The 27,981-nt window shown below is 34.8% G+C and overlaps 2 protein-coding genes across 6 annotated transcripts in view; one reads left to right on the forward strand and one right to left on the reverse strand.

The window, feature by feature from the left end:
* KLRF1 (killer cell lectin like receptor F1) overlaps positions 1-2,693 on the forward strand; it is a 61,808-nt gene extending 59,115 nt beyond the window's left edge. For all 4 annotated transcript variants that reach the window (XM_028119760.2, XM_028119759.2, XM_028119762.2 and 1 more), the window contains 2 exons: positions 359-471; positions 955-2,693. In XM_028119760.2, the coding sequence (XP_027975561.1) occupies positions 359-471; positions 955-1,075 (234 nt within the window). In that variant the 3' untranslated portion in view covers positions 1,076-2,693. The remainder of the gene's footprint in view (positions 1-358; positions 472-954) is intronic.
* A 3,297-nt stretch (positions 2,694-5,990) lies between these two features.
* CLEC2B (C-type lectin domain family 2 member B) lies at positions 5,991-27,981 on the reverse strand. Of its 2 annotated transcripts, none has more exons than XM_028119786.2 (5): positions 27,742-27,981; positions 20,717-20,803; positions 13,840-13,997; positions 10,269-10,372; positions 5,991-9,002 (listed from the first exon to the last, which is right to left on the reverse strand). In XM_028119786.2, exons 1-5 carry the CDS (start codon positions 27,809-27,811, stop codon positions 8,975-8,977), a joined length of 447 nt encoding a protein of 148 aa, XP_027975587.1. In that variant the 5' UTR covers positions 27,812-27,981; the 3' UTR covers positions 5,991-8,974. The 2 variants fall into 2 exon arrangements, with proteins under 2 accessions (XP_027975587.1, XP_027975586.1); XM_028119785.2 differs by lacking the exon at positions 5,991-9,002 and adding an exon at positions 9,009-9,287 and having other exon boundaries at positions 27,742-27,979.

A 27,981-nucleotide genomic window follows, 5' to 3' on the forward strand; every position in this document is an offset into this window, starting at 1 on the left:
GAAATCCAGGTCTCCTACTCCTCCGCCCTCTTGCTCCGCCCCCCCCACCCTTCCTTTAAATCATCATTTATCTCAGTCACCGAGTTTTTGGCACCCTCCTATTTTTTGTGCTCAATGCCAGTGCTTCACTTGACTCATACTAGTCCTTGGCTGAATATTTGTATTCAATTTACAAGTGATACATATGTATGTGTATGTATGTAATAAATATATAGTGTGTGTAATTAAGTTATGAATTGATTAGTATAAGAATGTTCATGTAGGATGCTAATTGTCCAATAAAATTCTAAATCTTAATTAGTATGTCTACATTATTAAAATATTCTGTTCACTTAGTTACTCATTACTCACTTTTTAGGCTTTTATACAGAAAAACCTAAAACAAACAAACTATGTGTGGATTGGGCTTAACTTTACATCTCTGAAGAGGACATGGACCTGGGTGGATGGTTCTCTGTTAGACTCAAAGACGTGAGTCCAAAAACACTGTCTGATTTACTGTCTATTGTAGAACTTATTTTCATAAAGCACCTCTAAGTCCACCAAAATCAACTCTGAAATAATTGTCGATACTAAGGAATTTGGAAGGATGAAAATTGATTTAATTTTCACTGGAATAATGATGGATATTTTGGTTTTGTTTTCAAAGCAAAAAGATTTGAAAACAGTAATCATTGTGCATTTATTGTTTAAAGACTACCCCAGATAAAAAAATGGAAAGAAGACTAGAACAGAGATATGGACACAGATTTACTCTTAGCTCTGTCATTTCTAACAGACTCTCTGGGAACTCTGTGCAAATTACAGAGATATTGTAACTTTTAGTGAATCAAGGGATTTGGAAATGCCCTAAAATCTGAATGGCCTTTCAATTAAGAGAGGGTATTAGTTGAAAACACAAATGGATGTCTTTGGCAACAATGATTAACAATGAATTTATCCCTTCTTCTACAGATTTTTCATAAAAGGACCAGCTAAAGAAAATAGCTGTGCAGCCACCAAGGAAAACAAAATTTATTCTGAAACCTGCAGCAGTGTTTTCAAATGGATTTGTCAATCAATCAATAATCAATGATCAAAGTTTTTTTGCCAACTAGGTTCTAATATTAATCTTAAGGAGTAAGAATTTAAAACTACAATTAAAAAATAGAACTACAATTAAACAACAAAATGTCTTCTCCATTTTCCCTCCATCATCTACCTTGGTTCTAACCTTAGAGTACACCATGTAAACAATCTAAAATAGTCCCTTTCAATGTTTTATGTGGTAATATAATCCACTGTGAGTCCATGCATTCATACTCAGGATTTTTATTCATTTTTCATTTTACAACAAATGTGATCAAATTATACCTGCTTTTCTGTATTGTGCTTGTTTAATTTGTAATAATATCCTATGCAAATTTCATATAATTCTGAGTTGCGCTTTAGTATGGATTCATACATTTTTTTACTGCTTTGTTGATGAACATTAACTTTGTTCTCAAGTTTTTTCTACTGTAAACTATGCTGCAGTAAACGTTCTGAATATCTTTTTAAAAAGTAATACCTGTTATTTCTTTGATATAAATCTTAAAACTGGATTTTATGACTCAAAAGCATTAAATATGTTGTTTTCTTTAGATTTCATACAATTTTAATCTAAATTTAGAAACTATCATAAATTTATAAGATTACAGGTACAGGGCAAAAGCACTTTCCTTCTTCTTGAACCTCTTGAGAATTACTTGTCAGACTGATACATTTTATTATAAAATTTCAAGTATCATTGGATACTTTTGTGTATATTTTCTACAAAAAAAATCCCTTACTTAATCACAATTAAATGATCAAAATTAACAAACTAACATTGACACAGTGCTACCATTCTCAGACTCTCTTTAAGGTTTGCCAATTGTCTCTAGAGTAAAAGATCCAGCTCAGAATCATCTCCTGCATTTAGTTATTATGTCTCTTTAATCTCCTTAAATCTAAAAGAGTTCTTTAGCCTTCCTTGCTATTCACAACTTGACACTTCTGAATACTACAACCCGGTTATTCTGCAAAATGTTCTTCAATTTGAATCTGTCTGATTATTTCTCATGGTTATATTCAACTGCTCCTTGGCAGAAACAGTGAGAAGTTCTCACTGCATCCTTTCCGATGGCACACACATTTATTTGCTCCATTGTTGATGCTATTGACTTTGTTCACATGCTTAATCTGATGTCTATCAGACTTCACTATAAAGTTTCTCTTTTCCCTTTGTAATTAATTAATATTTTGTGGACAGTGACCAAGATGGTTTTAACATTCCCTTCAGCTTAACTAAATTTTAGAAAAGCTTTGTTCTTCCTATCTATGAGCCCCTGACCTCATTTTTAGACCATTTACTTGAGGAAACTTGTAATTGGAAATTCTGTCTCCGCTTCTTTGAGATGCAAATCTTTCAAAAAGTTTTTTAAAGGCTTTTCAACCCAGAAATGTCTCTCTTAAGGACCAGAGAGGTATTCCTTTGAAATGTAATCAAGAAAAGTAGCATCTCTATTCCTTAGTTTCTGTGGGAAGGTAGGAGGCTAACTTCAGTGGGCATCTAGATCCAAGTTGTTAAACTCTTTCTTATCATGAGGGGAAGAATGAAGGGGAGTAAGTCTGACGGGGAGATGAACCATGAGAGACGATGGACTCTGAAAAACAAACTGAGGGTTCTAGAGGGGAGGGGGGTGGGGGGATGGGTTAGTCTGGTGATGGGTATTAAAGAGGGCACATTCTGCGTGGAGCACTGGGTGTTATACACAAACAATGAATCATGGAACACTACATCAAAAACTAATGATGTAATATATGGTGATTAACATAACAATAAAAAAAACCCTCTCTCCTATCATGAAGACCTGAAAAAGTTTAATTTTCCTCTGGGTACAGCTGTTTAGCAGACACAGATGGTGTATGATCTCCTCCCTTGCCCCAGCTCTGCAAAACCTTGTGGTCCTCTGTTTCAGCAGATTTTAGTTCAGACCGAGTTCTCGCCTATGTCCCTATTGTCATAACATTGAATGAAGTCTTTTCCTGTGTAAGGAAATTTTGGTGGAATTTTTGCTTTGACAGAAGGTACTTTTAGACTTTGTAAAATCCCATTCTTCATCAGAATCTCAATGTATTCATTTTTGTATTTGTATCTTTGTGGACTCTCATTTTCATATTTTGTTCAATTTGTATACTCTACTTGGACTCTCAAATTGTTCCAGACCTAGTCGTAAAAGTTACCCTTTGAGGTGACATTGGTATCTTGATCTCCATCATCCTTTGCCAGTGTGTTGTGTTGTTTATTTGTTTTGTGGTAATAAGCTTAGCAGAATGCCAGTAACCATTTTCGCCAATGTTTGAACTGGTCTTTATGTTCTAGTCTGATTCATAAATACTAATAAAATAATTAACCAGACAAATAATAAAATACATTTTTCTTGGTCCAAATAATTTGCTTTTCTTTGCACCTCTTAAAATGTTGTATTTTATTTTCTGTCTCCTCATCAATAATTTAAGCTCCCTGTTCAAGTGTTTTTCCCTGTTTGAATATTTAAAGCAATGTCTGACACATCACAGATGCTCAATAAATATTGCTTGAATAAAATTTGATAGGTGCTGTGGAGAAAAGTTGTATGTTACTTATGAGACTATCAAGTAGGTGGATCTGATACCATCCCTTAATTCAGCTATGAATCTTCAAATATACAACACATAAGCTGAGAGATGTAAAGTGAGTAGAATTCGGTAGAAGGGGGATTCTTTCAGGAAGTCCTAGATAAAACCCTAATAGGTGAAATAAAAAACTTTTTGGATTTGTGAGCATGCTATGCTTTAAAAAAAAAAATGTGAAGACAGTGCTACCGGAGGCCAAAAAAAGGATAAACTGGGTGCCAAAATAGGCTGGAAAATAAGGTGTCTTAAACATCACGTATTTCCACTTTCACTTCAACAGCAATTGAAAGCCAATAAAAGGCTCAAGTTAGCAGAGTAACCTGGTGAATTTTGAGTTTTGGAACCATTACCCTGGAAACATACCCAGTATGGGAAGAGGAAGATGAAGTATTTGAGTTATGAGCTAATTTAGGGACTATTAGGCAACAGATGATGGGCTAGTATTCAAGCTTCAGAGATAAAGTGAATTAAAATATAAGCATGAATAGGGTTTATTATGAATAGTAACAATCAGACTTTCTCAAAATAGAGGTGTAATATATTAAATTGTGCTTCAGTTTTGAGAATGTATTCCTTCCTTTTACTCCTTCAACCATCACTTTATTCCAAGGTTTTTCATCTCTTAGGTTCACACCTTTCCTTGCTCTCTAGATTCCTAAGCTCAAATATGTTGGCTGCAATATAGACCCAGCATACAGTTCTGCCAGTGAGTTACCTGCTGAATATTTCTATTTATTCCTGCTAAATTGACTAAAAATGGTAGATGAGGAACAAAGCCAATATTAAGGACAATACCAGGCTTCTGGGGTTTTTTGTTGTTGTCGTTTGTTTGTTTGTTTGTTTTGAGATTTTATTTATTTATGGGATGCCTGGGTAGCTCGGTCAGTTAAGTATCTGCCTTTGGCTCAGGTCGTGATCCCAGGGTCCTGGGATCGAGTCCCGCATCGGGTTCCTTGCTCAGTGGGGAGCCTGCTTCTCTCTCTGCCTGCCTCTCCCCTTGCTTGTGCTCTCTCTCTCTCTGAAAAATGAATAAATTTTTAAAAAATCTTTAAAAAAACATTTTATTTATTTATTTGACAGAGAGAGAGAGGGGGCGCACAAGCAGGGGGAGAGGCAGAGGGAAAGGGAGAGAGAAAAGCAGACTCCCTGCTGAGCAGGGAGCCCAATGCAGGGCTCTGTCCCAGGACCCCAAGATCATGACCTGAGCTGAAGGCAGCCGCTTAACCTACTGTGCCATCCAAGTGCCCCCAGGTTTCTGTTTTTATGCACTTTGTTGGATGGTGGTTCCATTTAGTGTGCTGAGAAGGGACATATTTTGAGGGAAAGATGATAAATTGTAGACATATTCAGAGGCAAACCACAAGAGACTCTTAACTATAGAGAACAAATAGGGTTGATGAGGGAGGGAGGTAGGGGATGGGCTAAATTGGGGAATGGGTATTAAGGAGGGCATTGTTATGATGAGCACTGAGTGTTATATATAAGTGATGAATCACTAAGTCCTACTCCTGAAACCGATATTACACTATATATTAACTAACTAGAATTTAAATAAAAATTTGGAAGAAAAAAAAGTATAATTGAGATGTTGAAGTGGAGTAGATAGTTAGGTAATCTGGAATTTAGAGAAAGTATCACTGTTGAATGTGTAAATTTAAGATCCTTTAGAGGATGTTGATCCTAAATGTGTAAAAGAGATTCCCTAAGAAGGAATGGGAAGAGAAAAGAGAAAAGGCCTAAAACTATAGAAAGACTAACAAATATGGCAGTAACAGAGAGTGTGTACTGAAATCAGAAAAAGCAGAGAAGTCAGGAAGCAAGGAGGAATCTCAGGGGAATATGGTGTCATAGAATTCTTGGAAGACAGTATTTAAAGAAGGGAGGAATGGAAAAGAAATGTTAAATTCTGCTTGAGATGACCTGAGAGATGTTAACTGAAGCATGTTCACTGGGTATGGACATACAGACTGGCATGATTTGGTGAGAGTTGCTTTTGTGTATTTTGCAGAGTGGTAGATAAAATGAGATGTGACTAGACTGAAATTCTGGGAGGACCAATTTTTTTTCATTTAAGTAAGGGCCCTGAAACAAGGAAGGGACACTCTAGCTCAGGCTGCTATCTGAGAAAGTTGAAACATAGAAACGGAAATAAGCTGATCTTGATAATACAACGTATTGGCCGCCATAACAAAAGATCACAAACTGAGTGTCTTAAAACTCAGTTCTATGTTTCTTGAAACATAGAAATGGAAATAAGCTGATCTTGATAATACAACTGCTATGGCCGCCATAACAAAAGATCACAAACTGAGTGGCTTAAAACAACGGAATTTTATTGTCTCACAGTTCTCGAGACTAGAAGTCCAAGATCAAGGTGTATGCTGGGTCATGCTCTCTCAGAGTGCTCTAGAGGAGAATCCTCTCTTGCGCTTCTGGCTTCTCATCAGAACTGGTAATCCTTGGCGTTCCTTGGCTTATAGATACATCACTTCAATCACATGGCTGCTTTTTCTCTGTGTCTTCACATAGTCTTCCCTTTGTGAGCATTTGTCACTAAATCCAAATTTTACCATCTTATAAGGACACCAGTCTTAAAGACATTTCGACCCATCCTAAAGATTTCATTGTATCTATTACATTTATCTATTACATCTGTTACATGACTCTATTTCTAAATAAGGTCACATTCTGAGGTGCTGAGGGTTAGGACTTGGGGACATAATTAAACCCATAACAGAGAAAAGGAGGAATTTTATTAAACCTACTACACATGACTAAAGTTTATATTGCTACTACCATATGGAACAGAATTTATTGTTTTTGTATTAAATATGCATAAATAACTTAAATAACTGAACAAAATTATTATTATCTTCAACTAAAATGAACCTGTGTAATTAATTATTGACTGATAAATATTTGGTCTTTTTTTTTTTAAAGATTTTATTTATTTATTTGAGAGAGAGAGAATGAGAGATGGAGAGCACAAGAGGGAAGAGGGTCAGAGGGAGAGGCAGACTCCCCGCCGAGCAGGGAGCCCGATGCGGGACTCGATCCCGGGACTCCAGGATCATGACCTGAGCCGAAGGCAATCGCTCAACCGACTGAGCCACCCAGGCGCCCAAATATTTGGTCTTATAAAGGCCTGCCACTAGGTCTGACAGATCCTGGGAAACATTTTTTTTTTTTTTTTTTGGCAGAACTTCTGTTTAAACAAACAATTTGATTAAGATGTATTACAAAATTCATGAGCCCATGAGAGATGTTATGATTTATCTGTAAAACTTCAGAATTGTGGATAGAAGAGATTGAGTATGCATTTGCTTATTGTCCAGTGAGTGTGTAAGCAGGTTTTTCGTAGTGTCCACACATCACTTCTTCCTCCTCAGGTCCAAGGACCATCTCTGCCTTGTTTATTGGTAAGTGTGTCTTTCCTGGCTAGTTTCATTTCTGGAGAGTGAAAAAAAAATTCTTTTAAAAAAAAGGGAGGGGTGCCTGGGTGGCTCAGTCAGTTAAGCGTCTGCCTTCAGCTCAGATCATGATCCCAAGGTCATGCGATCGATCCCCACATCTGGCTCCCTGCTCAGCAGAGAATCTACTTCTTTCACCTTCTGCCCTTCCCCACATTCACACGTGCCTGTGAGCTGTCTCCCTCCATCTCTTTCTCAAAAAAAAAAAAAAACTTAAAAAAAAGGAGAAAAAGGTAGCAATGCTGTGATTACTCTCACTATCATGGCTCTTAGAAATTTGTTTTTACTGAAACAACATGGATCTCCTCAAGTTTACATTTGCTTAGCACCTTTTACTTCATTCTGATTACATCCTTATATTATACTCCATAAATATACTTTTCCCGTGACTCTCAAAGGTTGGTGCTGGGGTGCACTGATGATCACAAATCTAAATCTAATCTAAAATATGCACAAAATATGAACAATAATTAATTTTTTAGACACATTAAACTTACTATTCACAATTTTATACCATAAATGTAAAACAACACATCTTCCAACCATGTCTTCATTGAATTATTGAAACAATAATCCCAATAATCCCCCCAGAGAATATCTTAGGGCAATCACATTCATGAATTTAGGCATAGGAATATTAAAAAATAAATATCAGAATAAGTCAACTTAGAATAAATATGATAGCCAAGTTGAATTTGATCTAGGAATTCAAAATAGTTATTTAATATTAGAAAACTTGTGTCATTTACCACATTGAAAGATTAAGGAAGAACATCCAAATAGATGAAGGAAACAAAAACATATAAGAAAATTCAAATTCCCTTTCTACTGAAAATTTTTTTTTAGGAAACAGGAACAGAAAAGAACTGCCTTAACTTAAAAAAAGTGCATAAAAATGAAATAAAAGACTGATAATGTTGAAATATTAGGCACCAGGAGTGCCTGGGTGGCTCAGTCAGTTGGACATCTGCCTTTGGCTCAGGTCATAATCCCAGCGTCCTGGGATCGAGCCCCACGTCAAGGTCCCTGCTCAGTGGGGAGCGCGCTCCTCCCTCTCCTTATTGTTGTCTCTCTCTCTCTCAAATAAATAAATAAAATCTTTTTTTATAGTGATAGATTTCTTTTTTTTAAGATCTTATTTATTTATTTGAGAGAGAGAATGAGAGACAGAGAGCATGAGACGGAGGAGGGTCAGAGGGAGAAGCAGACTCCCCACTGAGCAGGGAGCCTGATGTGGGACTGGATCCCGGGACTCCAGGATCATGACCTGAGCCGAAGGCAGTCGCTTAACCAACTGAGCCACCCAGGTGCCCTAAATAAATAAAATCTTAAAAAAAAGAAAATGTTAGGAGCATTTTCTTTAGAATGTGAAACAAATTAATAATGTTTACTGCCAATAGTGTCTTGGCAGTTCTACACATTTTAATTAGACAAAAATTAAGTGATAGTTCTAAGAAAAAATAAAACTTATTATTAGGTGCTATGTTTTACAATATTTAAAAGAATCCACAAATTATTAGAATTATGAGCTTTCAGAATGTATGTTGAAGAGGAGAAGAATAACACAAAGAATTACATTTCCATATATAAAAGTAACTATTATAAAAAATAATAAAATTACATCATTGCAACAGCATAAACATCAGATACATTTAATAAGGACACATATAATAAATAACATGCAGTGACTGGTTAGAAAAACTATAAATCATACAAGAAGACAAACACCAACATAAGATATATATTATAAATGAATAAGAAATATTATAAATACCACACTTTCCAAACTGATTTATAGATCCTGTGAAATTAATTACAGGAGTCTTCTAACATTGATATAAAAAAGATCCAGACCTTGAAAAGTAGAAAAATAAGTTGAAGGAAATTATTTTGACAATTATCAAGATGTATTATCAGACTAGAACATTAAAGCAGTGAAGTGTTGAAAATTAACTTATACAGAGGGAAAGAAAAAAAGAATTACAAAAATCATGGTATGCATGTTGCAATTCCACTATAGAAACATTAAGTTAGTGCATTTTCCTCCTGCAAATCCATTTTCTTTCTGTGTAGCATCTAGCTGTTGCTGCACCATCATCATCTAGGTAAGCACATTTTTCATTTCCTCTCACAGAAAACCTACGATAAAGGGATTAAACACCATGTACCAAAAAAATCCTGTGATTTCTCATTTGCCCAATGACCCCATTTTAAAAAATATCTGTCCAGAGTCCTGAAAAAGTGTGCTGTGGCACAGTCCTCTCTTGCTAAGGGGAAGATATCTACCAAATTAGACCATAAAAGTTCCTCTTCCAAGAATTTATACCTATTACACTGACATTAAGATAGTTATGTTTAATCAGTGGAACTATCAGTTTATATAAACCAATAGTTCTTAACACAACACGATTTTGCTTTGTGTTCCCCACCCCACCCCCCAACACACACTTGGCAACACCTGGAGACATTTTGGGTTGTCGTAAGTGGAGGTGGGGGGGAGGACTGCCTAATAGGTAGAAGCCAGAGATGCTGCTAACATCCTAAAATGCACAAGACAGCACCCCTTCCCCACAACAAAGAATTATTCAGCCCAAAATGTCAGTTGTGTTGCTGTTGAGAAATTCTATTATAAACTAAGTGGTAAAGTGGCTGGCAGTCACCATTTAGGGTGGTTATTTGGAGGTCATCTGTGCAGTAAATGTTGCAAAGTGGAAGATATGAAGGCCAGATAAAATCAGGTTAAAATGAACAAGTTTAACTTGAACTGTAAAAGATGTAAACAAACAGGTAGCATGAAGTTTGAAGAATAGATATAAATTGGAAAATATAGGTTAAAATCAGGCAAATGTTTTTTGGATTTTTTTTTTTTTTGGTCTGTGTTTATGAATCACTGGTCTTTATTTTCAAAATAACCAACTAAGATCTTCCCTCTTCTATCCTGATTTCCAACCTCCCTGGTTGATTCTTGGAACTAATCTCAGTACATGATACTGTTTTCCCTATCTCATTTTTCCAACACACACCCAAACCTTGGGCTCTAGAGAAATGCAGCTAATGCCAAGGTTCTGGAGAAGGCTGTGCTATCTAAATTTAAATAATCCCCCAAAGAAAGAAACTCACCATTTGTTAAATATGGTTCCATTTACCCATCGTCCTGCTTGATTTTCTGTCATCTCCAGCCCAATCCAATGATCAGAAGTGCATTTGTATCGCTTAAGAAATGCCTTTAGAGATGAAATAAATTTTATATATTTTTTAGTTTTTACTAGAACCTATTGTGTCCCCCTTGCTTTGCAGGTTGTGAGGAGCAAGGCAACAAATGCTCAACTCCTGCTTCACCAGAAAATAGCAACGGGGTTTTGAAAAAGCATTTTACCCTCTGACAATTAGTTTTCTTACTTGTAAACAAAGATGTGAGATAAATTTTCTTTAAGATACTTTTTGATTCCAAATTGATAGATATTCTATATGCAAATCTATTCCTCCAGGATTTTAATACTGTAAACTCCCGGAAAGCCAGAGTTTTCAAATGACTTATTACACAGCCTTTCTAATCATTAGATACTTATTATAATGTTTTTCCACTTCCCAGTAAATACTAGTATGCTGATTTTAATGTTATATTTTACTTCAAATTCTCTCCCAAAAGGATCACATGGGCACGCACACAGACACACACCCTCCATATATCCAATTCCTTTAGAATTTAATTCTCAAATTTTATTTTTCTGCCCCCAAATTTCTACTTCTAAAGAGATCATTCAGGGGAAAAATATAATTTTATCTTCCTATTTCTCCTTCTCTCTTTATTCATTCAGTGTTGAAATTTCTTGCTGCCTTGGAGCCTTTTTAACTATACAATTATGTACAGAAAGTCATTGAGTCTCTTATGCTACTAAATATCTGGGAAACCACAAACTTGACATTCTATCATTCCATGTTTCAATTTTATGATAAATATGAGGAATATAGTTCACAACATTATGGTCCATTCCTGTCTATAACAGTGACACTAATAATAACTTTGACATTTTAATGTACCATTTTCTGCAGCATTTCATAAATTTATTTGGAAAAAAATTTAACTCATCGAGCTAAGCTTCGGGTTTATAAAAGAAAAGATTAATCAAACACTGTCCCTGGATTCATAGGGTTTCATTTATAGTGAAGAAACTTATGTAAACATAGAGTTAGAAAATATCCTCCTGGATAAGGAGAAGAATGTGACTGTAATAAATCCAAAGTGAAATTTTAGTTTACAAGACAGAAGTATCTGAATCTTTATAAGGCACTTGCATATAGGATGTGCTCTAAGAGGTGTATCTGGAGGGGAAGAATAGAATATTCCATAATAAATACAGATGACAAGAAAGAAGAGGACAATTCATATTCTAGGTTTAGCAAAGAGCTTGCTTGAAGGCAGAAAAAAATGTGAGAAAGGATAAATGTATTGATGACCAACAGTATATATGTTATTGGATAACTGGGAAAATTGGATGAGTTTCAGTAGTTGTGGTCTTAGTGACAGGGAACAGGGACATAAGTTTCCTAAAGCCTGTCCTAAGAAAAATGTTAATTATTATTTGCTCACTAAAAGAATACCCATGTGGCTTCTTGTTAAAGATGCAAAATAACTCTACATAAGTGGAAATAAATATGAAAACTATTTCATGAAACAAGCTATATCTCATTTTAACTAAGGAAAACATTTTGTAATTTAAGTAAACATATATAACATTTTAATTAAGCTGTTTTAAGTAAACAGTCCTTTAAAATTCTTCTATATATTATTTTTATCACTCCTTCACAGATAGCTTTACCTCATTTTGCTTGTCACTTAAATTTTGCCCAGATTATGTAGTAAATATAGGCATCTATGACTTCCAAAATATATCAGGAAATTGTAGGATCAAAGTCTCTTTTCTTGATTCAAAGAGTACAATCATTCTTAGCTGATATGTTTAATGACTTCTTTTAAGTTCAAAACTAATTATTTTGGTATGCTTTGATCTTTGTGTTCTATGATATTCACTATTTTTGTCAGCCTTTGCTGACAAGATTCCTATAAGTGAAGATTTTTAAAATATTTTGCCTTGTTAATTCTTTACCTCTCAAAAATTTTACTAGCACTCATTATTTTTCCATCTTGTTGCAAATTTAGACATTTTCCCCACAAGAGGAACTATAAAAGACAATTTAAGAATTTCTCAGACGGTTCACTGCAAAAGTCTTGCAAAATTTAGCAGTGAAACTACTGACTACATACAAATCTTCCTATTAACTCGAGTCTGCATCTTCCTTGTTGATTTGCTGTGTCTACTGTTCACATACCTAGTTTTTTGTTTTATTTGGATTTCTATACCTTTTGTTGCAACCAAAATTGTTGAGTTTTCTTGCACTATAAATTTTCCCTGTCCAGCTCACATCCATTTAAATTTGAATCAATCTTCACGCAGATTACATAAATGTATTTTATTGACCACAGAATTAAGAGAATTCTCTTTTAACAATTTTAAATGCTGTGCTGTGCTGCTTAACATTTTAAACACTTAACTGCAAATTATTCAAGTTATCTTACCTCTTATATTGACCCCTTACCTAATTTTTTTATTTGAGTACAGATGATGTACAATATTACATTAGTTTCAGGTGTACAACATAGTGATTCAACAAATTTATGCATTATGGTATACTCATCACAAGTGTAGTTACCATCTGTCACTATACAAAGCTATTACAATATCATTGACTGTATTCCCTATGCTGTGCCTTTTATTCCTGTGACTTATTCTTTCCATAACTGGAAGCCTGTACCTCCCACACCCCTTCACCCATTTTGCCCATCCCATCACCGCTTTCCCTCTGGCAACCATCAGTTTGTTCTCTGTATTTCTAGGTCTAATTGTGCTTTTTGTTTGTTTATTCATTTGGTTTTTTTAGAGTCCACATATGAGTGAAATCATATCTTGACCCTTAACTTTTAAAGAGACTAAACAAGAGTAAAAATGTATGCTTATCACATAAGTGGTTCAGGGAAAGAACAGATTTCACAAGTGCAGAAGTATGTAGTTTCACAATCCTTTGTTAAAGTTCTAGGAGATTTCCTTTACTCATATAAGATTTTTGCCATGTAAATCAATATTTATTTTAAAAAGGGCCATTAAGCTTTTAATTTGTACCTGCCTTTATGGTATAGCAAATGTGGCAACTTCAAATAAATCATAGTGTGTCTTCAGTGGAAACTCATGCTTCAGTCTAAGACTTTCAGTAACATACCTATTCAATTACTGGTAGTGAGTGCTCTGATGGAGGCTCTTACGGGGACTCAGAGAGAGCAAAGCAGGACTAAGTCAGAAGAAGTTTCCTCAAAGGGGGTAGATTGGAGAATCCCATCCTTCCTAAAACAGTTGTCTTTATGGAGTACTGACTTTTAAAAGGATTCCAAATATTATAAATTCCTCTATTTATACTCCTTAAAATACAAAGATAGCTGTCAAGTCTACTACTTGATATAAGTCTTACACTATTCAAACCAAACATCACCAAGTTTTTCAACTGCATCTCACATGGCATGTTCTAAAAATCTTCTGCATAGACAGATGTGTGAAAAATTTTTAAAAATCATATTACCATTTGAATATTCCCAATGCCCCTACTTAAGAAATTGCATAAGAATTGCATATCAAATTACCATTTCTTCCTCAGTGTCAATCATAGTTAGGTCAGCACGTTGAGTGACACAGTTGTGTCTACTTGAATTCCAATCCCCTTCTTCTTTAGAGAAATAATAGCATTTGTTTTGGAAACTAATCCAATCATCTGGGCAGGAATCCTGAGTACTCCTAAATGCTAAAAGTGGAAATGAGACAAACACAATATATTAATGGCCAGATGAAATAATATGCCTCTGTATTTTGAGATCAATGGGGAAAGACAAGATTGTGATGTAAGATTTTGATCATAACCAGAATTGCATATCTATTATGCAACAAGTTGAAAGACAAATTGCATGTTAGGTTAAATGACAGCAGTTCAGGATTTGACAGGTTACTGATATTCCTTTCAACTCCAGCCTATGATACATCATCCTTCATAGGGCTACCAGTGTGATTTTACTTGTCTTAAGTCACCTGTATCACTTTTGGGTAAGTGAAATATAACAAAATCCTATCATTATCTGGGGGTAATAAAAATGCTAATTTATATTAGACTGTTATAATCTAGGACACATGCTTTAATTTCTAAGGAAGCAATTAAAAGAATAAAACAGAATATATAATTAACAATATGTGTGTTTGATTGCTTATTGTCAACTAGATACCACTATCACTGTATGGCTGAGTTAGATGCTGAAAAGAACCCACATGAGATTTTGAAGGTAGAAGTAAAGCAGAAACGGTTATCCTGGGAGACCAAGGGCATAAGAACTTCACAGGCCTTTTAATGAGTTTGACTTTGGTAGTCTTGGCAGCTAGATGTATTTTTAGACTTTCCTTTAATCTTTGGTTCTACAAACTCATTAGTGCTTTAAGCCAAAATCATTAGTGACTATTTCTCCTCCAGCTACACAGCTTTCCAGACCATCACTCCTCAACTACTTCCACAGTGATGTTATTCCTAATTCCCATATTAAAGTCCTATTCTTGTAACATTTCTCAGTGTCCATTTTCCTGAAGGCACCCAGAGTGAATCAGTTTTGGGTACCAAAAGTGGGTCTAAAGGAACAAAACCTTAAGGGTGAGATACGGTATTTATTGTCTACATGATTCACTTTAAAGGCATTGATTCAAACACCAGTCATAAATGGGATGCTGGTGATCTCTGGTATGTGAAGATAAAACAAATTATCACCTACAGTCATTTGATGCTAAGTACCTATAGAAGGTAAAACCTTTAACACCTTTTTCTTTTTTTTCAATTTTAATTCCAATTAGTTAACATACATTGTTATATAAGTTCAGGTGTACAATATAGTGATTCAACACTTCCATGTATCCCCCCATGCTTATCACAAGTGCACTTCTTAATCCTCATCACTTATTTAACCCATCCCCCACCTCCCTCCCCTCTGATAATCATCAGTTTGTTCTCTATAATCAAGAGTATGTTTCTTGATTTCTCTCTCTCTCTCTTTTTTCCCCTTTGCTTGTTTGTTGTTTCTTAAATTCCACATATGAGTGAAATCATATGGTATTTGTCTTTCTCTGACTGATTTCACTTAACATTATACTCTCTAGCTCCTACCTGAGATCATGTCCTGAGCCGAAACCAAGAGTTGGTTGCTCAGCTGACTGAGCCAGCCAAGTGCCCCTACAAGTAACCATTCTTAATGGAAAAATATTTAAAAACTTTCTCATGGATTTAAGAAAGAGATAAGGTTGCAATACTAACTACTTCTCTTCAATCTTGTACTGGAATTTCAATCCAGTAAAATAAGGCAATACACTGAAAGTTATAAAGATTTCAACAGAATAAATAAAAGCATTTCTATTTGCAGATAATCTGAATGCTTACATAAACTTCCAAATGAAGATTGGCAAGTTATTTAAATTAATAATTAACATAAAACTCACATTAACAAATTTAGAAGAAAAGAAATCATATGATGTCTGCTTTCAGATCACAATGGAATTAAACCAGAAGTCAATAACAGAAGATAGATGAAAGATTTCCCAAAACATGTAGATAAAACAACAAAGGTCTAAATAGCACATGGACCAAAGAAGAAATCTCAAGAGAAATTTTAAAATGTTTTGAACTGAAGAAAAATAAAAACACAATTTATCAAAACTTGTGGGATGCGGCAAAAGCAAAGCTTACAGGAAAATATATAGTATTGAAAGCATACTTTAGAAAAGAAAAAGATCTAAAATCAATCATCTAAGTTTTCATCTTAAAAACTAATAAGAGAAAACTAAACCTAACTAAACAGAGGAAAATAAATAATAAGGATTACAGCAAAAATAAATGAAATTGAAAGTATGAAATTAACAAAGAAAATCAACAAAATCAAAAGCTTGTTTTTTGATGAACAATAAAATCAGCTAGCTTCTACCCAGGTTAACTATGAAAAAAAAGAAAAGACTCAAATTAATAATATCAGAAATGAAAAAGAGGACATCACTACAGATCTTACAGAAATCAAAAGGATAATAAAGGAATACTATGAATAACTCAGTGACCGAAAATTTGATAAACTAGATGAAATGGACCAATTCTTTGAATAAAACAATCTTCCAAAACTCAAATGAGAAGAAACAGACAATATGAATAGGGCTGTAGCTATTAAAGAAATTGAATGAATAATTAGTACTATCCCAAAACAGAAAGCACCAGGCCCAGATGGGTTCACTGGTGATTTCTACCAAACACTTAAGGAAGAAATTATACCAATTCTCTACAATCTTTTTCAGAGGAGAGAAGCAGATGGGATACTTCCTAACTCAATCTATGAGGCAAGCATTACCCTAATACCAAAACCAGACAAAGATATAAGAAAAGGAAACCACAGATCAGTATCTTTCATGAACATAGATATAAAAATCCTCAACAAAATATTAGCAAATTGAATCCAACAATATATAAAAAGAGTTATATACCATGACAAAGTGGGATTTATCTCATATCTGCAAGACTGGTTCAGCATTTGAAAATCAATTAATGTAATCTATTACATCAACAGGCTAAAAAGGAAAAATCACATGATTCATGATCCTATGAATTAAACACTTGACAAAAACCTAACATTCGTGACACAAACTCCCAGTAATCTAGGAATAGAGGGGGAACTTCCCCAACTTGATAAAGACTATTTACAAAAATACCCTACAGTTAATATAATAATGGTGAGAAACTGGAGGCTTTCCCACTAGAATGAGCTTTCCCTTCTCACCACTACTTTTCATTATCAAATTAAAAGTTCTGTGTAATGCAATAATGCAAGAAAAGGAAGTCATAGGCATACATATTGGAAAGGGGAGATGTTCAGAGATAACATGATTGTTCTATAGAAAATCTGAAAAAAACTAAAACAAAACAAAACAAAACAATTCCTTTGTTCAGAGATGACATGATTGTTCTGTAGAAAATCTGAAAGAAGTAAAAAAAACCCAATTCCTTGAACTAATAAATAATCATGGCAACGTTGGAGGATACAGGTTAACATGCAAAAGTCAATTGTTTTCCCATGTACCAGAAATAAAGAAGTGTAATTTGAAATTAAAAATAAAATATGATTTACATTAGAACCCCCCAAAATTGAATACTTATGTATAAATCTAATAAAATATATACTATATTATGTATATGAGGAAAAGTACAAAACTCTGATGAACAAAATCAAAGAAGAACTAGTTTTTAGAGAGACATTCTATGTTCATAATTAGGAAGACACAATATTGTCAATATGTTAGTTCCTTCCGGACTTGAGCTACAGATTTGATGAAATCCCAATCAAAATCTAGGCAGGTTATTTATAAATACCAATAAACTAATTCTAAGGTTTATATTGAGAAGGAAAAAGTACAGAATAGCCAACTTAATTTGGGAGAAGATAAAATTGGAGGACTGATACTACCCAACATCAAGACTTGCTATAAAGCTACAGTGATCTCTAAGACAGTGTAATATCAATGAAAGAATAGGCAAATAAATCGGTATAATAGAGAAGAAAGATCAGAAATAGACTCACATAAATGTAGTCACCTGAACTTGGGCAAAAGAGCAAAAATAATATAATGGAGCTAAGACAGTCTTTTCAACTAATGGTGCTAGAACAACTGGATATTCACATGCAAAAAAATGAATCCAAACACAGATTTTACATCCTTCACAAAAATTAACTCAAAACATATCAAAGATCTAAATGTGAACACAAAACTAAAAAATTTCTAGATTTCATAGAGGCAAACCTTGATGACCATGGATATGGTGACGACTTTTTAGATACAACACCAAAGTCACAACCCATGAAAGCAATAATTGATAAGCTGTACTTCATTAAAATTAACCACTTTTGCTCTGTGAAAAACAATGTCAAGCGAATGAGAAGACAAACCACACACTGGGAGAAAGTATTTCCAAAAGACTCATCTGATGAAGGACTACTATTTAAACATATAAAGAACACTTAAAACTCAACAATGAGAAAGGAAACAACCTAATTAATAAATGAATAAATGGTCAAAAAGCCTGAACAGACACCTCAGCAATGAAGATATATAGATGGCAAATAAATATAAGAAAATATGCTCCACATCACAGGTCATCAGGAAAACGCCAATGTAAACAACAATGGGTTACCACACACCTATTAGAATGGTCAAAATCCAGGACACTGACAATACCGAATGCTGGCGAGGATGTGGAGTAACAGGAACTTCCATTCATTGTCAGTGGGAATGCAAAACAGTACAGGCACTTTGAAATACAGTTTGGAGGTTTCTCACAAAACTAAACACATTCTTATCATACAATCCAGCAATTGCACTCCTTGGTATTTACCCAAAGGAGTTGAAAACTTCTGTCCACACAAAAACCTACATATGGTTGTTAATGCAGCTTTATTCATGATTGCCAAAACTTGGAAGCAATCAAGATGCTCTTCAGTAAGTGAATAGATAAATAAACTGTGATACATCAGACAATGGAATATTATTCAGTGCAAACAAACAAAAACCTCTCAAACCATAAGACACAAGGGATCCTTAGATATATATTACTAAGTGAAAAAAGCCAGTCTGAAAAGACTACATACTATATGATTCCCACTGTATGACATTCTGGAAAAGTCAAAACAAAGGAGGCAGTAAAAAGATTAGTGATTGCCAGTGGAGTTTGAGGAGAAATGAATACATGGGGCACAGAAGTCTTTTGGGGCAGTGAAGATGCTCTGTAGGATAACATAATGAAGGGTACATGTCATTATACATTTTTCCAAATTCAGGATGCACAACACCAGGAATGAACTGTAAAGTAAACTGTGGACTTTTCAATAAATTGTTTCAGATCAGAAGACTATTTGAATGAAGAAAAATACATTTGACATTATACCCAAACACTTACAACAATTTCAAAAGCGTTATAGTTCTGGATGTGAAATTAGTAAAAATATAATAAGTGTTACAATGGAAACTCTAGAGTAATATCTTCATGCATGTGGAGTACAGTAAATTTCTTAAACAGGATGTAAAACATAGTAAAAATAGAGAAAAAAATTAAAAAAATTAAAACTACCTAAAAATTAAGAACTTCCCTTTATTGAAAGACATCATACAGAAAATAAATGTAAGCTTCATAAAAATTTTTTACTATACTTATATTTACATAGTAGAGGATATTTACAATAGAAATACAAAACAAAAAACAAAGAGCTAACTCAATAAAAATATGGACCAAGTATTTGAATATACCCATCACAAAATACTGTGACTAAACTACAAATACAACAAGGAGCTTAACAGTATTGGTCATCAGGAAAATGTCAACTAAAGTCACAATAAGGTATTAACACACACTCATCAGAATAGCTAAAATAGGTAAAACTGACAACAAAGTGTTGACCAGTATGTCATAAACTTTGGGTTGGATTATCTACAATCTATGGAATTATTTACTAACGCTGACCTATACATACTCCATGGTTTACTAATTCTTCTCATAAGTATATTGCAAACAATACCCACTATTCGCTAAAAGTCTAAAAGTATGAGGATGTTCAAATCAGCATAATCTGCAGTAGTCAAAATGTGTCCAAATGTCCATCAAAAGTAGAGTGATTAATAAATTAATATATAGCATGAGATACTCTATAGCGAGGATCTGAAAACTACAACCTGAGGCCAAAAATCAGAGCTAAAAATATTTTTACATTTTAAAAATAATCGACACAATAATAAATAATAGAAAATCAAAACAATTAAGAGAGGAGTAATATTTTGCGACACATGAAAATTATACAATATTCAAATTTCCATGTTTAATTTTAGTGAAACACAGCAAGGTCAATTGTTTATATATCATGTGTGGCTCTATTTTCACTACCAATGCAGAGTGGGGTACTTGCAACACAGATTGTATGGCTGACAAAGCCAAATTTATTTACTATCTGGCTCTTTGCATGAAGCTTTTCCAACTCCCTTCAACAATGAGTCAATGAACTTTTGCTACATGCTATGACGTGGAAGAATCATACAAACATGATATGGAACAAAGAAAACAAGATGCAAAGAATACATAAAATTGTATGATCTTACTTATGGAAAAAATTTTTAAATGGGCAAAACTAACCTATGCAACAGAAATCAAAGAAGTGATTGCCACTGGTATGGGAATGTTGGGTGGAATGGGAGATTATCAGGGTGAATGATTTTTTCTTAATCATTTTTGCATCTCCCAATGCTTTACGTAGGTCATGTAATTCATAATAAACCATTCATTGATACTCATTAAATCACGAATAATGGGAAAAGAGTAAGAATAATGAGAAAAAATCATGATTGAGGCAGAAAAGAAAATGATCATTCAAAAGAAAAAAATAAGTAAAGAAATAAAAAATGTAATTTACTCACCTAATAAAATAATTAGAATAATATTAATAATTAAAGATGCAAATGTAACACACCTGCAAGTTGTCATCTTACACTTGTCCTTTACACCTGAAAAAAAATTAAATTTAGAAACAGGTAAAAGAAAGACTAAATTTGCATTCATAACCATAACTAACAAACTTCTTTTGGCAATTTATTCCTATATTTCATAAGATAACACAAACATATTATTTGTTTGATATATGGAAAAAATACCAACCCCTATTTTTTTTTGAAATCTCTCAGTTCATCTTTACATTCAATCAAGTGTTACCATTGATTTTACTGTCATAGTCCAAGGAATCAAATATATATAATTCTTTAGGGTAGAATTTCTTAAGACCTGGAGCTACCCCCAGGCCTTCAGTATCCTTTTTCTATGGTACAATATCAGTACATCCTAACACTCCTTGAATATTTTTAAGAAAATCTACTTTCTAACTAATGAAAAGTTTATTTTAAAGGCTAGATAGTATAGCATATTTGAAAGTTCATAAGTAATCAGTCCAAAGATTTGGAATTGAGATTTTTTGCTACAAACGAGCAAAGGAATTTGAACAAGACACTTTTTTTTTCCTGGTCTGGAATTATTAGTGTCCATTTGGGGAAAAAAAATGGTACATAAGTTTTTTTGAAATAAAACTTTTTTGTTATTTTATGTGATTATAAACATCCTTAATGTAAAATTTTATGAAATTTTAAATGTTACAGGAGGTACTTTAAGATAGATGATAGGGCGCCTGGGTGGCTCAGTTGGTTAAGCAACTGCCTTCAGCTCAGGTCATGATCCTGGAGTCCCGGGATCGGGTCCCGCATCGGGCTCCCTGCTCGGCGGGGAGTCTGCTTCTCCCTCTGACCCTCTCCCCTCTCATGCTCTCTCTCTATCTCATTCTCTCTCTAAAATAAATAAATAAAATCTTAAAAAAAAGATAGATGATAAACTTATTGAGGGCATTTACCATTCCTATCTTCTTCCTAGTGAAGAGCTATTCTTTTGTTGAATAAACATTTTTCCTTTGTGGATGTATGAAAGATATTAAATTTAAAACACATCTAAGGGGCACCTGGGTGGCTCAGTCATTAAGCGGCTGCATTTGGCTCAGGTCATGATCCCAGGGTGGCTCCCTGCTCAGTGTGGAGCCTGCTTCTCCTTCTGACTCTTCCTGCTGCTTCCCCTGCTTGTGATCTCTCTCTCTCTCTCTCCATCAAATAAATAAATAAAATCTTAAAAAAATAAAACACATCTAAATTTCTACTACTTAGACATAACCAGCATTATCATGTGGGTTAACATCCTTCCATCCATATATCTCTCTAATCCTATTTTCACACATATAACCTCCCCCACAAATACACATGATTTTAAATGAGTACAATCATCACGGACCCACTGTTTTATATTCTTATGTTTTCAGTTAACAGTTTGTTCTTCTCGTGTGTGGTTGACTGTTAAGAATGGCCCCCAATGAAACCCTCCTTCACTGTTGGTGGGAATGCAAGCTAGTGCAACCATTTTGGAAAACAGTATGGAGGTTCCTCAAACAGTTGAAAATAGAGCCACCATACGATCCAGCAATTGCACTACTGGGTATTTACCACAAAGATACAAATGTAGGGATCCGAAGGGGTACGTGCACCCAATGTTTATAGCAGCAATGTCCACAATAGCCAAATTGTGGAAAGAGCCAAGATGTCCATCGACAGATGAATGGATAAAGAAGATGTGGTATATATACACAATGGAATATTATGCAGCCATCAAAAGGAATGAGATCTTGCCATTTGCAATGACGTGGGTGGAACTGGAGGGTGTTATGCTCAGTGAAGTAAGTCAATCAGAGAAAGACATGTATCCTATGACCTCACTGATATGAGGAATTCTTAATCTCAGGAAACAAATTGAGTGTTGCTGGAGTGGTGGGGGGTGGGAGGGATGGGGTGGCTGGGTGATAGACATTGGGGAGGGTATGTGCTATGGTGAGCGCTGTGAATTGTGCAAGACTGTTGAATCATGGATCTGTACTTCTGGAACAAATAATGCAACATATGTTAAGAAAAAAGAAGAAGAAGAAGATAGCAGGAGGGGAAGAATGAAGGGGAGTAAGTCGGAGGGGGAGAGGAACCATTAGAGACGATGGACTCTGAAAAACAAACTGAGGGTTCTAGAGGGGAGGAGCGTAGGGGGATGGGTTAGCCCGGTGATGGATATTAAAGAGGACACATTCTGCGTGGAGCACTGGGTGTTATGCCCAAACAATGAATCATGGAACACTACATCAAAAACTAATGATGTAATGTATGGTGATTAACATAACAATAAAAAAGAATGGCCCCCAATGAATCACGCCCCCCTGTGTCCAGCACCCCTTTGGCACATGATCCTGCTTCTCCTTCCATCAAGAGATCTACTGTATTCCCCACCACCTGAATATGAATCACCTTGTGCCTTGCTTTAAGCAATAGACTGGTAAAAGTGACCTGGGTGGCTCAGTCGTTAAGCGTCTGCCTTCAGCTCAGGTCATGATCCCAGGGTCCTGGGATCAAGCTCCACATTGGGCTCCCTGCTCCGAGGGAAGCCTGCTTCTCCTTCTCCCACTCTCTCTGCTTGTGTTCCCTCTCTTGCTATGTCTCTTTCTGTTGGGTAAATAAATAAAATCTTAAAAAAAAAAAAGTGACACTGAAACTTTAGAGCCCAAGTCTTAAGAGACCTTGTAATTCCTACTTTCACTGTTCTGGAGCCCAACATAACAGAGGAGACAAGAGCCATTCCTCCTGAATCTGTCCTTATCCCTAAACCTTAGAACCACAAGCAATACGATTGTTGTTTTAAGCCACTAAAAGTTGGAGGTGCAACACCTGGATTTATACATCATGTTAAAGAATAATTTGACAATATAAATTTAATGACTGATAATACTTTTATGTAGCTATACTGTTTAAAAAAAATCCTTTTCTGATGGGCATTTAGGCTGTCTCACCCTTTTTAGTTTTAACCAGAATTAGAACTATAGTTTAAATGTCTTGCACGCTTGTCTAATTATCCTGTTAAGAAAAAATTTTCAAAGGTAAATAAATTGGCATATACTGATTAGGTGTTCTTCCAAAAGTATGGAGCTATCTACACTATCATGCATAACATATGAAAATATTGGTACTTATAAAAATTCATAATAAAGTAATTTTTAAGAAGTACCATAAGGAGGGAGAGGGAATGCAGCAAAGAGAAAACTAGCATTGTTTTTGAGCCACCAGACTGTTATTATTTCAACTATGTGAGAAATATAATTAGGAATTATGTCTAACCTGTCTGTTTCTGCCAAATTTCTGAAAAGTCCTGTCATTAGTTGTGCATTTCTTCTGACCACCTGGAATTTCAAAGCTACATAATAAGCATCAACTGCAATGCTTCACTTGTGTACCAGCGTTGTTTCTTTGTTCATTCTTTGACAAATATTTACTGATCACCTACTATGTGGTAGTTTCCATAAATATAATAATAAACAAAATGACATAATCTATGCTCTCCTGGAATTTGGATTTGGTGGAAAAGACACAGTCAACTGAAAAAAAAATTAAAAATTACAGATTGCAACAAGAGCTGGAAGGCAATAAGCAGGGTGATAGATAAAGGGAAAATGACCAGAAAAGATAGTGTGTGGGGGAGGGTAGAATTCTGTGGAAGCGACATTAAAACCAAAACATAAAATATGAGCAGTGGCCATTTATGTGAAATAAACCAGAGAAAGCATTTTAAGCAAAGAGAACAGCAAGTTCAAGTGCCTTAAATCAGGAAAGAATTGAAAAGAATGTGGCCCAAGTAGAACAAGTTTGATAAGGTCCGAAGTAGCATGGAATAGTGACTAGTTAGGAGCAAAATGATGCTAAGCTTTGAAGGCCCTGGGAAAGAACTTGACATTCTTCAAAGTATAATGGAAGCCACTGAATTGTTTTAGGTGGATGTTTGGCACTGCTACATTTATGCTTTTAAAAGTTCTCTGTGATTGGGGCACCTGGGTGGCTCAGTTGTTAAGCGTCTGCCTTCAGCTCAGGTCATGGTCCCAGGGTCCTGGGATCGAACCCCGCATCGGGCTCCCTCCTCGGCGGGAAGCCTGCTTCTCCCTCTCCCACTTCCCCTGCTTGTGTTGCCTCTCTCGCTGTGTCTCTCGCTGTCAAATAAATAAATAAAATCTTCAAAAAAAAAAAGTTCCCTGTGACTAGTGCGTGGAGAGACTATTTAGGGAGTTATAACTCTAATCAATCGAATTATGGGGATCTCGTAAACAAGGGTGGTAGCAGTGGAGGTAGAAAAATCAAATGGAGCACTTGGAGGCCACTGATATCCTTGATAGAATGGTTTCAGAGTCAGACAGAATAAGGGCATATTGCTGGAAGTAAGGAAGTAAAATCAGCATGTAGACTCAGAGAACGTGTGCTGTGTGTATGAGAGCAAGAAAAGAAGTAGTTAGTTAGAATGAGATGGGTGATTATTATAGGGTTTTTTTTTTAAAGATAGAACACACAATGTTTCTTTTATGAATTTGGGGATGATTTAATATGGAAGGGATAGATTGCTAATGCAGGCAAGAAAGGGAGGGAATAATTAAATTAAGAAGACGAATTCTTGCACAAGCTACAGGGGTTGTGGTCTGAAGTACAAATGGAGGGGGTATTCCTAGGTAAGAGAAATGACCCTCCCTCAAATGTACCAAAGACATAAAGAGGAGAAACAAAACATACACCTGTGTTTTCAACCTTTTATTTCTGTATATGCCTCAGTTCCAAACTGTAGTCCAGGCTCTGTCTAATGGAGTTTTAATCACCTTTCAAGTGTCACCTTCTTAATTTCTCTAATTCCCTATTAGTTTTCTTCAAATATCAGGCATCAAGAAAACAAGTATTTTCCTCCTTTTTCTATATCATCAGTCAAGGCAATGTGTCATTACATGCATAGAGCACCAGACTCAATAAGATGCCTGTGCCATGACTGTGGTGAAGAAACAGCATGGCTTTTGTTGTACGTGTAGCACAGAAATAGCGGGACTAGAACCAAAAGGCTAATTCATGTTGGGGCATATCTTTTCACAAATAATCAGAGAAAAGAGATGACTGAAGACTCTCTCGATGCTTCGATGCCACAATAAAGCTAGGAAATGTCATATAACCCAGAAGAATCCTCCGCCCCCACACTCTCAATACCACCAAACAGCATAGATTAAATGTTCTGTCCTGAGCCCTAAAATCTACTTTTCTACATTCAATATAAATGGCTTTCATTTTATAAGTTCCTTCTCTTTATCCTTATATTAAATGATCAATACCTGTACCTGCACAAATTATCGAAAAAATAAAAAGAACAGGAAATGTTGGTTTCCCACTGTGAATTTAGTAGTGACAGATGAACTTCAAAGAAGTTGCTCAGCCCTTATAATGTGTTCAACAAAGGAAAGTAAAAACAGGTAATATCCCCGGGCAGCTCAATAAAAACCTATTAATAATGTAACTAAAATAGTTCTAAACTCATCCCTATCATAATCTACACAGTTAAGGATTCCAATTACTTTCCCCATAGAGCTGACTCAAGTAATTTCTCTCCGTTTCTGGAGCTGATCTCCTCCGTGCTCGATTCCGCAGCATATATTCTAAAATTGACAATGATCTCCAAGTAGAGATAAGAAGAAAAATCCAGGGTGACCAGTGAATTTAAAACTAAATAAAATACACTTTTTCTTAGCTGACAGCTATGGGAAAAAATTAACAAATTACTAATAAGAGAGAATAATATAAAAGAAAATATTAAAAGATAAATTATATCATGCACTAAATTAACTATTACAATGGTGTTTATAAGTTCAAATTATATATCTATGTATGCTATATCTAATATACATATACATAATATTACTTAGTAAATTACAGACTATATTTGTAATATATATCATTTATTCATACATAAAATATATAAATTCATATTGATGATTGATATTTAGGGTAGAAATTAACATTGATTTTATGAGTGGCTAGAAAGCATTCTTAAAACTTTTGGTTCTGATATTTTCATATTATCACCTAATATTTGATCCCATTGTCCCCAACCCTCTTTGATCTAACCTTAGACAGAATTATCAAAAAAAATGAGGAATAAGTATTTATGCATTCTAATATGAACTGCAGTAACAATAACTTTTGACACTTGCATGCACTAGTAGACTGAAAAGAAATTAAATGGCAAATACTTAAAACCAACCAGAGTCCCTAAATTGATTATTGTATTTAATGGATTTTAGCCTCTCTTCTTTACCATATTTTGACTATGAAGACCCCTGCTGAAATACCTTTGAAAGATTTTTCTGCTAGATTTCAAGTTTGGATCTTACATATTCTGAACTTGCTAGTTAGTATGTCCAAAGCTACCGAGTTATTTTCTAGTTTCTCGTTTTAGTTTTAAAGTGAATTTTCTTTTCTTATCTTTCTTAAGGTTGCCAGAGACATCTTCAAGGACATCAGAGTACTAGTGATTGTTTAGATTAGAGGAGGAGAGGGAGATAATCTTTCTGTTATTAAGTACCCCAAAGTCTGGCTTATTGTGACTCCACTCACTGTCCACAAACAATCTTTTAAGACATTAGAAATATTGGCCAAATTTTTCATATTGTGGCTGCATCTGGGCCTTGAAGGAGTATGCAGATCAAATTTAACATTTTCTCCAGTATTTAGTTTTATTAAATACTTAGTAAAAATGAAATTAAATCTTGAATAATTTTAAACTGTGGTTAATCCCTCTCCACTATCAGTTAAAATAATCTCCATTCATAAGACAAAACAGCCAATTACAAATCTGAATTTTCATTGTCACAATTTTCATTTTATGGAGATGTTAACTCAAAGAAGGATTTTTCTGCCTTGATGAAAAAAACAACAAAACCCATCCCATACCTTGGAAGGCTTTTAACATAATGGCATAATTTCCATCTATAACTTTCATTCTGAACTACTGTGAATGTCCTTACCTTGTTTCTTTTCATTGGTTCCTTGATTCCTGTGATCAGTCTGGGTGGCTATCTGGGGGCTTTGTGTCATCTCTTCCAAAACCTCTCTTCAAAATTTTAAATTGAATGTAAAAATGTTATTAGTATCTTCAATAGAAGCTCCAAACTAGAATTATTCTACTTTAGAAAAACAAGGCAATGTTAAGCAGTATTTCTCAAAATGAAAGTAACAGTGTGTCTGATAGAGTCAAATATTGTCTA

Source organism: Eumetopias jubatus, unplaced genomic scaffold (genome assembly GCF_037043125.1).
Source record: "Eumetopias jubatus isolate StellerSeaLion01/CBP00866 unplaced genomic scaffold, mEumJub1_p1.0 scaffold_8, whole genome shotgun sequence".
NCBI classification, from domain to species: domain Eukaryota; kingdom Metazoa; phylum Chordata; class Mammalia; order Carnivora; family Otariidae; genus Eumetopias; species Eumetopias jubatus.